The sequence below is a fragment of the Dufourea novaeangliae genome, unplaced genomic scaffold, assembly GCF_001272555.1.
Source record: "Dufourea novaeangliae isolate 0120121106 unplaced genomic scaffold, ASM127255v1 scaffold70, whole genome shotgun sequence".
Lineage (NCBI taxonomy): Eukaryota > Metazoa > Arthropoda > Insecta > Hymenoptera > Halictidae > Dufourea > Dufourea novaeangliae.
Genome location: NW_015373940.1, coordinates 1 through 12,832, shown reverse-complemented (window position 1 = coordinate 12,832; position 12,832 = coordinate 1). Strand labels below are relative to the sequence as shown.

The 12,832-nt window shown below is 39.2% G+C and overlaps 1 protein-coding gene across 1 annotated transcript; it reads right to left on the bottom strand.

The window, feature by feature from the left end:
• Positions 1 to 6,706: 6,706 nt before the first annotated feature.
• On the bottom strand, positions 6,707 to 8,124 carry LOC107185634. Its single transcript, XM_015573368.1, has 6 exons — positions 8,062 to 8,124; positions 7,850 to 7,995; positions 7,531 to 7,732; positions 7,314 to 7,460; positions 7,098 to 7,245; positions 6,707 to 7,020 (listed from the first exon to the last, which is right to left on the bottom strand). The coding sequence occupies exons 1-6, from the start codon at positions 8,122 to 8,124 to the stop codon at positions 6,707 to 6,709; spliced, it is 1,020 nt and encodes a 339-aa protein (XP_015428854.1).
• Between the last annotated feature and the right edge of the window lie 4,708 nt (positions 8,125 to 12,832).

Here is a 12,832-nt window from a genome sequence, read left to right as displayed (position 1 = left end):
AACGAATCGAGCAGCTACTTTTCAGAGCAGACTCGATTGTACAGCCATTATTTTCGCAGAATAGTACCGGTTCGCTTCTCGAACGGACGATGATCGTGTCGCGATTGACGAAGGGAAAAGGACAAATTGAGAGTGACGTTTTTCTATGTCCTTCGTATTTTTATCTCTCAGGGTCTCTTATACTATCTAATATCGCGCGCGATCCATTGGTTCGTGGTACATGCGCGGGGTACCGTGAAAGAAATGGCTGCACCATCCCCCGGGTCTGGGGCACGTTCATCATGTGTGTCTTATCGGTGAATCCTGGTAACAGACTCGACCAAAAGAACCTATGAACCTATTTTTGTTACACGTGTATGATACACGTTATACATGTATGATATACGTCTAGCATCGTGATAAAAAGAATGATGAACAAGAACGGATTGAAACTGATCTGAACGTTGTGCGAACAAGTGCGTATGCTAGTCACTCTTTATGGCCGTGCGCGGGCCGCCATGTTTTCCCTTCGCGGGCGACCGCGGACACGGTACGATGTGTAATTTTTATTATTACGAAACTATGTATTTTACTGTGCGACTGAAACTCAATTATAAACGGTAAGCTTTCTAAATAATATCACAATCAAGGGGGAAAGGAGGAGAAGACTAGTGTGTGTGTTGTAAACGAAACAAGGAGCAAAGTAGCAACAGGGTTTTACTCGACGGTATGAGCGAGGAATGTTCTTGGTCGGCTTTAGTATCGAGACACTTTTGTAAATACAGTCGAATAACTTGGTTGTTCAAGGCTGTTCTGTTGTAGGTGCTTCATTTCTCCGATGCTTTAACTTTCATCTCTCGAATAATATAAGACCAGCTTGCTGGCGCGTAGATACCCGTAACGTTCAGCGAACAATGTCTAACCGCGGCTGCTTGCTAAAGCCTCTCTAGAACGTCCGACAGTATATTCCTCGTTCATTACCGATCAAAGGGGCGCTAACAATTCGTGGTATTCACCGGCGAAGGTTATGTTGCCGAGCATTTCTCGAGGCCACCGTCATTTACGCATAATGAATCTGTTCTCCCTGATTTGTTTTAATCCATAAGTACACAGCGAAGGGGATTTTCAATCGGAATTCCAGCGCGCACCGTGCCATGTTTGTTTTAGTATCATCTCGTTTCACAAATGTTTTATAATCGTTTCCGAATTTCGCAAAGTCGCATTAGTCAAGTGGCTTTTAGTCTTCCACCGTGTCTCTCCAGGCTGTGATATTATTTTCAGCAGAGTATTTTATTCCTTTCGCACGTAGCTCTATGTATGCGAACAAACAAACAAACAGAAAAATATATCTCGCATTAAAAACAGCTTCCAAAACGAAAAGAACACTGGAAAACAGAAAAAGGAACGAACACGGAGGACTTATAGAAATATCTTTGGAATTGAAGTATTCCCCATACACACGATTGACCGAACTTTATTGATCGTTGATTGCATCGTTACTAGCAGTTCCAATCGGCGACTCGAGTGACTCGATCGTTAACGTCTAATTAGAAACAGAAAAAGAAAAATCGAACAATTAAAAAAAGAGGATAGATACGCGACGTGTATATATATATGTATATATATATATATATATATATCGTTAACGATCGAGTATATATATATAGTGGAAGACTATTCTCGCACACCGAATTGAAAAGTATATTTAGACGGCGTACTTATTTGTGCGGAGCCAACATTCGATAAATTAAGTGTAAACGCTTAAGTAGAGTTGACCCAGTTCACGTTATACTGTATGTATCTTCTAACCGAGTGTGGTTTCATCCTACATGTGTTACGAGTTGCCCTTCGTGTGTATGTGAGAGAGAGGCGACCGAGCCAGTAATTTATTACTTGATTTGCATGAGCCTCTCCTGTCGTCAGCGAATTTTCGTCCCCGTACGGTTGTACCGTTTCGTGTCATCGTCATTAAAACTAATCAGCGATAAAATCACCGAACCGCGTTCGTAAGCGCGTTCTGCCGCATCCGGAACGAAAATCGTTAGCTCGGCCCTCGCTGTGCCAGGCGTTCCTGAATCCTCTTCGTTTCTTTTTCTTTGCTTCCGTTGCGGTGTCAGCGATCCTTGCGGACCTCGAGAGGAATGCCAGGTTTCGCTCGAGTCCGCGGTGCTCCGTTTTCTCGCCCAATCTAGTCCATGTATAGCGATGCAATGAATATTTCTGGCTTCACGCGAGAACGTGGTGTGCTGCACACCGAAGAGAGTCAGGTTGATGGGTTGCAGCGGTGGATCGCGTGCTACCGAAGCATTGACTACCTTCTTGGTTGCTTCGCCCCAACCGTTCCATGTAAATCATTCGCGAGCCGCGACATTAACGAGATTCCAATTGAGAGGGAAAGTTTCGAGCCCATCGTTGATCGATGGTTGGCCTCGGATCCGTTGGAAGTGTGTGTCCGTAGATCATATTAGGGGGCTCTTTATGTTGCGGCCAGAGACACGCTTTAAAAATCGAAGACTCTTCCTCGGTGTTTCGATAGAGTCTCGGGGAGTCAGATTGATGCAGTCGCTTTCTACCGAACCCGAGAAACAAAATTTCTAAAAATCGACGCTGACAAAACCATCTCGTGTTCCTAGTGCACAATCTTCTACGACGCCTCGTTCTACGACAGACCGAGCTTGTTTGTACGTTGAAACACACACGCGTAGCCCTGTCTAAGTGTAACAGTCTCCTACCCTCGGACCAATATCTCAATCGAAAAAAAACAACGGCAACGGAACCAGCGATTATTTTACTCGCGCTTTTCTTTTCTGTTTTCTAACTCTCGTTGTTTCTAATCGTGTGTCTAAAAACAAGATCATACGCCGTACTAGGCAAACTTGCATCTATCGGAACGCGCGCGAGTGTGTAAAGTAAATAAGTGAAAGAAGAACGCGAAATATCACCGCCGTCTTGTCTACTTCCTACAGTTAGCGACGATAATGTCACAACCCCCGACGACGTTCACGCGATCGTGGTAGAAAGGGAAAAGTTCTCGTTAAGCTACCGCTTCCGTATCGTTTCACTGTGTTCAAAATATAAACCAGTTTCTGTAAAATTCCAACGAGGGAATTTCAGAACTTACAAAAAAAAAACGTGGATCACGTACAGAGAATGGAAACCGCATAGTGATCCCCAAAAGCAGTACCCGTGTAATATCTATCTAGTTTGTTTCATCTCAGGATCTTTGACTTCTGATGGTCAAGCGTGTTCTCTATCGTATTAATGTTCTTCTTTCGATGTTCACTGTACTCGTTCTATTCTTTGTACGTACATAATCGGTCCCGGGGGAAATGATCGTAATCGACCAAATTGTCTTGCCTATATCCTTGGGCAAAAGCTCCGTATCATACGTATAACTTGCAGGTTCTACCAGCGAAAAGAAAATCGAGCCGCGATAGCCAGACGTCTTGAGGGTGGGAATCTCCCCAATCTTTCGACCCGTTAAAACAGAGCAATATGAGCAAACAGCTCGATTGCGTATCGACAATCGTCCGGTGTCATTCGTATGAAAGCCTCTCGCACGACGCGGAAACAGTCACGTCTATATGTATCCTCCGCGTTTCGATTACCATGCTGCTCCCGTTTTCGTGCCCCGAAACGGTTATATACACATGTTTGGTTGACGAACACCGCGCCTTATCGGTGCAATCGCATCGGTTCGATTGCGTTTTTGCTTAATCTGACAGCGACGTATGGAATGCGTGACGTACCGTGAGAGACTCGTCTGTAATTAAAGGGCAGGGGGGAGAGTACATCGCATGCAGGCCAGGGGAATTAACGATATTTGATATCGAAACTAGGACAAGCGGTACAATGTACTCCCATTTCCGTATATCGTCCGCCCGGTTAGACCCTTTCGGATTCAAAATACCCAGCGTTCGATGTAGGTTCGAAAAAGGATCCGTCGGTCGAGATTGAAAAAAAGAAAGGTGACCTACGGGGTAGACTGGGTTAGAATACGTAGCTTTCATTTAAACAATTGTTCGTCCTTTCGCCGAGGGTTTAGGTGACCCGCGGCGATGTGTAACTTTACCGTAAACGAGTGTGTGCGTGAAAAACTGTTGCCGTCGAACCGTTCGTTGACCTTGTCTTGTTAATGGAATATTGCACCTGTGTGTGTTTTGCCTGGATCGAGGCTGTTCTACTGAGCTAAGAAACGCGCGGGTATTCGAGGGACACGCTCGAATAAAATAAGTCGTACTATTGTAATACTATCAGGGTATCGAATGGTTGAAGAGTCGTCGAACACGTTGGGAAATTGATCGCGATGGACCAAGGTGTATCGTCGCGAGTGCGTGCCCCTTTAGCGTGATTTTAGACCGAATAGCGAAATCCATTCCGGGCGGCTTCGAGTATATTTACAAAAACACGTCAGCGTTATTGAAAAAAACCCTAATCCGCCTACGAGCGGAGAACCGTTCTTTTATGCGTAGTAGATCGTTTGAGTGTTATCTGTGTGTTTTGCGAGAGGAATTGTGAGTTTAGCGGAGTAACGCCCCGTGGCTGCACAGGCTGTCTCAAATTACACGGTCGATCTGTATGTTTTCGTGATCAAAAAAAAAAAAAAACAATGTATGAATAGTGTGCAAGAATTTTCTTCGTACAATACTTTGTGATTTGTAATCGGTTTTGAAAGCGCGTCGTAAATCCAAACATGCGTGTTTGAAATTGATTACGTGACAACTGAAGATTGGTACGAAGAACTTGTATTATACTTTTGTGTACTTTGAGGCAAACTGTGGATTTCGATATCAAATCACTTAATGTTGTAACCGTATCGACTTTTTGCATGTCTACCGAGCAGAACATCCGTACTTTCGAGATCGCAACAACAATATTACCGAGATTGTCACAGTTCTGTTCCCGTTCTATTCTATGATGCTCAAAACCGCATCGTTTTGCACGTCCGAGCGAGCGGGTGATATCGCTCCGGTGCGCGGTCCATGAGAGATGTACGTTTTAAGCTGGTTTAGATTTTATACACGTATACGCTTGCGTAAGAATGTCTCTCTCTCGAGTTACAAAAGTGTTGTAAACTATAAAGATGCAAACAAACAAACAGACAGACAGACAAACAAGCAAACAGACAAAAAAAGAAGATAGTAATTATTAATAACGTACTTAAACGTTTTTCTGTTTCACGATGTGTTGTAGCGTAAACAGACGTGCACATACGTATATATACATATAGATATATTATATATACACAGAATTATATATTAGATATGTCGATATACATATATATGTCGAGACTCGTTTCCAGCTGGTCTGATCGGGTATTACTTTAATAATTATAAATTGCGTTAACCTGGCAGCGATGCGATTGCGAGTAAACATTATATGGAAAAAGTGGCGCGTGCAATCACATATAGTTTATTGTATAGCGTACACTGTCATGTCGACGACAGTTTAGTGAAATCGTAGTCCATTGGCAATGAAAGTGAAAAAATGGTGCAATGGTTAATGCTTCTGTTGTTCGACTCATAGGAACAATTATATGCGATTATATTAAGACCGGTAAACGGTATGGATAAGTCATCGTTTGCAAAACGAAATCATTAATGACACAATTGGTGCGTGAAACAGTCTCTTCACATGAATACGGGAATTGAAATTCAATTGTTGTCCATTTATGAATTGCTATTCTGTTTATATAACACTGATGTAGAAAAGACCAGAGGCTTAAAGGGTTGACTTCCCGATCGATTCCCTTTCTGCCTCTGTTGTTACACACATTTTTCTGATAGATTAATTGGTTCCAACCAAGAGACAAGTTTACAGCCCACACGAGCATAGACACACGCGATTAAAACAATCCGTAACCAAGGATATTAATCAATTCTCGTTTCTCTACCGAATATCGGTGAAGTCAGTCTTCGGTTCTCACACATATTTCTTGCCGTGAGGAAGTGCAGTGTTCGATGGTGGTCAATGTGATTGTACTGAAAAGCGAAACTTCGGATACATACAGTAGAGAACTATGTGACGTAATGTGCTTTTATCCGTGCTCGATTAAACAATGATACGTAGTTACATGCTTCTTATACAGCATCACTGCCGGATTAAGTAGCGGTGTTACTATCTTTATTGACGAGCCTTACCTAATTTGACATTACAAGTTTCGACACAGAGATATTGTCAAACCATGTACTTTTAGTTCATCGTACAAATTCGTTGACTATGTTCACGAAACAGTCACTACTCTGACATCTTGCTCTCGTATACTTACTCAAATTGTTCGTGAATGGTAAACATGTATGGGCGAACACGACACTGGCCGTTACCATTACGTCAAAAACGTTACTTGTCTGTTTATTTGCCCGAGACGAGTTCGTATTCGAGAAGCGAGAAACATTAGACGTACAGTGTACTATGAATAGATAGTATAATGAAAATTAATATATAATAAATGAATGGACCTGTACACCTATCACATATTACTCCGTCGAAAGTCCCCATTTTGTTTTTCGTTTGATTCCCTGAAATTTTGGCTGCTGGTTCTCAAGTTAAGTAACTGTGATTAGAAGACGCAAACGTTTTTGTATGTTGTTTTCTCTAGTTCTATAATGAAGCTATTGTTTTGTAAATGTCTCATTAAATACAATGACATTCACTTTATTTTTTCTTTCAATATTTTACATCATGTTATTTGAACAGAAAAAAAGGTTGGAAAACACTAAACTCCAAACTAGCTCCATCTTTCGACTTTTGGCATTAAATCATTTTGAATTTCAATTAAACGTAAAAACGATAAGGCCCTTAATAGAGACAAGTTTGCTTGCTCTTGTTCATCACAATTCAACCGTGCGTATTTCTCTTTAATTTCTATGTCCATAATTACACACAATTTTTTGTTATTTGGTTCAATAGCATTTCCTATTATCTTTTTCACAATAGAATTGGAAGATACTATTTCAGACCCAACTAATAGATTAAACATGCGTGCTGTTGTACTGTAAGGCATCACATATACATCACTCTCAGAAGATGATGATAACTGCCCTGGAGAAGTAAATGATATTTAATTAACGTTCCACTGATTATACAACGATAATCTGAATAATAAAATATGAACATACTCCCTCTTAGTCTAAGACAAGCCATTACAGAAACAATTAGTTGTTGTTGCAGATGTAACATCATCCGATTTATTCCTTTATTTAGAATTTGCACATCTTCAATTACATAAGCATTGGCTTCAGGTAACTTTTCAACTATACTTGATGCCTAACATCAGACAGAAAATTAATTAATACACTGAGTTGTTTTTTGATACTAAATGTCAGAATACTCACCATACTGATCGTATTATAGGTAACATTTTTAGACTTAATATTACACCAAGGTTCCCAGTCCCAATTTAATACTCTAAAATCGTTATTTACAAATGCCCAGCTTATCATGGAAGGACCAACATGAATTCCTAATGTTGCTTTTGGCCTCTAAAGTAATTTCCATAATTATATAATTCCATGAACATAATCTGAAATATTACAATTAATCTGTCCATACCTCTTTCATCTTCTTCACTGTAGGTATTATTTTACATCTTTTATGTCTGTCTATGACTTTCTTATCAGTAACTGAAATAGAAGTTTCCTTCATTATATCATTCTCAATATTGTTTATGGATAACAAATCATTAAAGGACTTGTAAGGCCCATTTGTGACACAATGCAATATTATTGTCTCTGCATATGGTCCTTTAACGTATCTATGTAACAGTAAAATTAATTATGATAAAGTAATTAAAAATTGTGCCTACATAATATACTAATGTTTTCTTATCAATAGGTTAATGTTAACCTATAATGGTACCTATTATACTCACTTTTGTAATTTTTCTTTATCACACTCATGTGCTGCTATTAAAATTTCATTTTCTTTATTTAAGAGTAATTCTCTACTTATATTATCGTTTAGAATTTTTTGTAATTTTACTTGAGAATATCCTTGAAATGGATGAAACCATAAATGCTGCAAAGGTTAGTTTTTAGATTATATATATGTACACAAACCACAAATTGAGAGTATCACTCTTACCTTTTGCATTTTAACTCTGCAAAGAGAATCATACAATGATCTTAACATTATGTTTTCAATCATTTTCCTTGTTATGTTCTGGACAAAATTCAGGAAAAATCTGAAAAAAATTTAGAAATGCGTTATGAATCATTCCTAATAGTTTCATCACTTTGATATATGATTAATAATGAAATCAGAAGAGAATATTAAATTTATAATATAGGAATTTTAATATTCTTCAATATACTCTATGTAAACACAGCATATAATATTTGTGGGGGTCCCCAGGCCCTCACGAGGGCGTCACAAACTTGGAGGTTTTTCCGCCATCTTGGATATGATGGTATATCTAGTATAATTAGTATAAGATAGTACACTGTTTATGCAGTTATATTTAACGCAAATCGATGAAATGAAGCTTATATTACCTGACGTATGGTTATTGGTAGCTGTTCACGACGTCTGAAAGGCGACTGGAACGACTGAAACAGACGTCTTTAAGCCGTCGTAAAGACGTCTGTGTGCTATATGGGTTGTGATCTTATATTATAAACTGTATATTTCCTTCGAATTGTTTATATAAAAGACAATAAAACGGTACATATGCGTTGTTCATTAATTCCATCACAACCTTCCTCCCAATTCTTATTACTTCATTTCTTCTTAAAGAAATCTGTATAAATAAGTACAATACTAAGCACGTAATTAATTATCTTAATAAAAATGATATTTCAATTTATTCTTGTATCAACAACCTCGAAACTTATAAATTACTTCACTTTGAACAACTCTTACAACGTTATACTAACAGCTTTCGTCTTGAACAAGCATTGTATTTGTAGCTCAAAGAACGTAGATTAATGCCCTACCATTGACAATAACAATAAACAACGAGAACATTGTTAAAATCGCATTTAAACACGATATACCACTATTTTTTCGACTGGTGGCGCCACCAGTGGCAATTCGCTCAAACTGCTAGCCAAATCATACCGACAGGTGAGTGAAAATTTCTAGTGATGCAAAAATGCGAATATCTCAGTAATTAAGCCCTTAAAATGAACGTCATTAGGCTCAAATTGTCCCTCAGGACTTAACGCATGGTCCCAATAGTGCAGAACCCCTGAATTAGTAAAATTAGTTATGCCTGTATTACTGTAGCCCCTTCTGAGGCGGCAATCCCACTTGCGATAGATTTCGATTACATTTACACCGCTGAACGGGCATCATTTTTCTTCGTCACGCATTAAATTCGAAGTATAAAGAACGTAGAATAATACTCTCTAACGGCTGGGAACCAGTAATAACAAGAACATTGCTAAAATCACATTTATTTGCAACGGTTAACACTGTACCCCGTCATGCGTACCCTGCTTAGTTCACTTTGAACAACTATTACAACGTTACACTAACAGCTTTCGTCTTGACAAAGCATTCGATTTGTAGCTTAAAGAACGTAGATTAATGCCCTGCCATTGACAATAACAATAAACGACGAGAACATTGTTAAAATCGCATTTAAACATGGAATACCACTATTTTTCGACCGGTGGCGCCACCGGTGGCAATTCGCTCAAACTGCTAGCCAAATCATACCGACAGGTGAGTGAGAATTTCTAGTGATGGAAAAATGCGAATATCTCAGTAATTAGGCCCTGAAAATGAACGCTATTAGTCTCAAATTATTCCTGAGGACTTAATGCATCAACCGAATACTGCAAAACCCCAGAATTAGTCAAATTAATTATGCCTGTAATACCGCAGGTGCCTCATGGAGCGGCAACCACAATTCGATCGCATTTACACCGCTGAACGGGCATCATTTGTCCTCGTCATGCATTAGATTGGAAGTTTAAAGAACGTGCATTAGTACTTTCTAGCGGCTGGGTACCAGTAATTACAAGAACATTGTTAAAATCACATTTATTTGCAACGGTTGACACTGTATCTCGTCATGCGTACCCCAGTTAGTTCACTTTGGATAGCTCGTACACCGTTATACGGCCAGCTTTTGTTTAGCTGAAGCACTCAATTTGTAGCTGAAAGTATGTAGATTAATGCACTCTTATTGATAATAACAATAAACGACGAGAACATTGTTAAAATCGCATTTAAACACGGAATACCACTATTTTATAACCGGTGGCGCCACCCGTGGCGAATCGCGGAAACTGCTAGCCACATAATTGGCTGGCAGTTTCAGCGATTCGCCACGGATGGCGCCACCAGTCCAAAAATAGTGGTACTCCGCAATTAAATGCGATTTTAACAGTGTTCTGGTCGTTTATTGTTATTATCAATAACAGTGGATTAATCTACGTACCTTCAGCTACAAATCGAATGCTTGATCAAGACGAAAACTGTTAGTGTAACGTTGTAATAGTTGTTCAAAGTGAACTAAGCAGGGTACGCATGACAGTGGAACAGTGTTAACCGTTGCAAAGAAATGTGATTTTAACAATTTTCTTGTAATTACTGGTTCCCAGCCGTTAGAGAGTATTATTCTACGTTCTTTAAACTTCGAATGTAATGCATGACGAAGAAAAGTGTTGCCTGTTTAGTGGTATATGTAATTGCAACAGGTTTCGATCGGGTTTACACTGCTAAACGAGCATCAGTTTTCTTCGTCATGGATTACATTCGAAGTTTAAAGAACGCAGATTAGTACTCTCTGGCAGGTGGGAACCAATATTACGAGAACATTGTTAAAATCTCAATTGTTTGCAACGGTTGACCCTGCATCTCGCGATGCATACCCCATTTAGTTCACTTTAAATAGCTCTTCCAACGTTCTATGGACAAGTTGCGTCTTGATCAAGCATTCGGTTTGAAGCTAAAAGAACGTAGATTAATCTTCTGTCATTGAAAATAACAATAAACGACCAGAACACTGTTAAAATAGCATTTAATCGCGGAATACTACTATTTTTCGACCGGTGGCGCCGCCCGTGGCAATTCGCTCAAACTGCTAGCCAAATTATACCGACAGGTGAGTGAAAATTACTAGTAATGGAAAAATGCAAATATCTCAGTAATTCAGCACTTAATATGAACGTCATTAGTCTCCAAATGTCCCTCAGGACTTAATGCATCGACCCAATAGTGCAGAACCCCTGAATTAGTAAAATTAGTTATGCCTGTATTACCGTAGCCCCTTATGGGGCGGCAACTCTAATTGTGAGAAATAACGATCGCATTTACACCGCTAAACGGGCATGATTCTTCTTCGTTTTGCATTAGATACAACGTTTAAAGAACGGAGATTACCATTCTATAACGGCTGGACACTAGTAATTACAAGAACATTGTTAAAATCGAATTTGTTTGCAACGGTTGACTCTGTATCTCGTCATGCGTACCCCGGTTAGTCCACTTTGAATAGCTCTTCCAACGTTATATGAACAGGTTACGTCTTAATCAAGCATTCAGCTTGAAGCTGAAAGAACGTAGATTAATCTGCTGTCATTGAAAATAACAATAAACGACCAGAACATTGTTAAAATCGCAATTAATCGCGTAGTACCACTATTTTTTTGACTGGTGGTGCCATCCGTGGCGAATCGCTGAAACTACTAGCCATATAATTGGCAAGCAGTTTCATCTATTCGCCACGGGTGGCGCCACAGGTCAAAACAATAGTGGTATTCCGTAAATAAATGCGATTTTAACAGTGTTCTAGTCGTTTATTGTTATTTTCAATGGCAGCGGACTAATCTACGTTCTTTCAGCTTCAAACTGAATGCTTGGTCAATACGTGACTCGTCCATAGAACGTTGGAAGAGTTATTCAAAGTGAACTAAACGGGGTACGCATGGCGAGATACAGTGTCAACCTTTGCAAACAAATGTGATTTTAACAATGTTCTTTTGATTACTGGGTTCCAGCCGTTAGAGAATAGTAATCTACGTTCTTTAAACGTTGTATCGAATGCAAAACGAAGAAGAATCATGCCCGTTTAGCGGTGTAAATGCGATCGATATCTTTCGCAATTAGAGTTGCCGCCTCATAAGGGGCTACGGCAATACAGGCATAACTAATTTTACTAATTCAGGGGTTCTGCACTATTGGGTCCATGCATTAAGTCTTGAGGGACAATTTGAGACTAATGACGTTCATTTTAAGTGCTTAATTACTGAGATATTTGTATTTTTCCATCACTAGAAAATTTTCACTCACCTGTCGATATAATTTGGCTAGCAGTTTGAGCGAATTGCCACGGGTGGCGCCACCGGTCGAAAAAATAGTGGTATTCCGCAATTAAATGCGATTTTGACAGTGTTCTGGTCGTTTATTATTATTTTCAATAGCAGCAGATTAATCTACGTTCTTTCAGCTACAATTCGAGTGCTTTATCTAGACGAAAGCTATCCGTATAACGGTGTAACAGCTGTTTAAAGTGAACTAAACGGGGTACGCATGACGACATACAGTGTCAACCGTTGCAAATAAATTGTGATTTTAACAATGTTCTTGTAATTACTGGTTCCCAGCCGTTAGAGAGTATTATTCTACGTTCTTTAAACTTCGAATTTAATGCGTGACGAAGAAAAATGATGCCCGTTCTCACAAGTACTAGCTTCTAACTTCGTTTATGAAAATACAAATTCCAAAATATTCTCACGCCACACGTCTAGGGCAGTTCTGTCCTGAACTTAAGCACAAAACATAATTAAACTCATTTAAATAAAGTAATTAATATTTCATTATTTCTCATAAATACTAAGACGGTTGTTGTTTAATAATTTATGATAAAATACAAGTTATTCATTTATAAAGCTTCATTACAAGA

Excerpts from the sequence above, each read along its gene's own strand:
- LOC107185634 (XM_015573368.1), bottom strand. The coding sequence starts at position 8,124 with ATGATTGAAAACATAATGTTAAGATCATTGTATGATTCTCTTTGCAGA. Across the intron at positions 7,996-8,061 it reads GCAGAGTTAAAATGCAAAAG|CATTTATGGTTTCATCCATT; the intron begins GTAAGAGTGATA and ends TAACCTTTGCAG. Across the intron at positions 7,246-7,313 it reads CCTATAATACGATCAGTATG|GCATCAAGTATAGTTGAAAA; the intron begins GTGAGTATTCTG and ends GTCTGATGTTAG.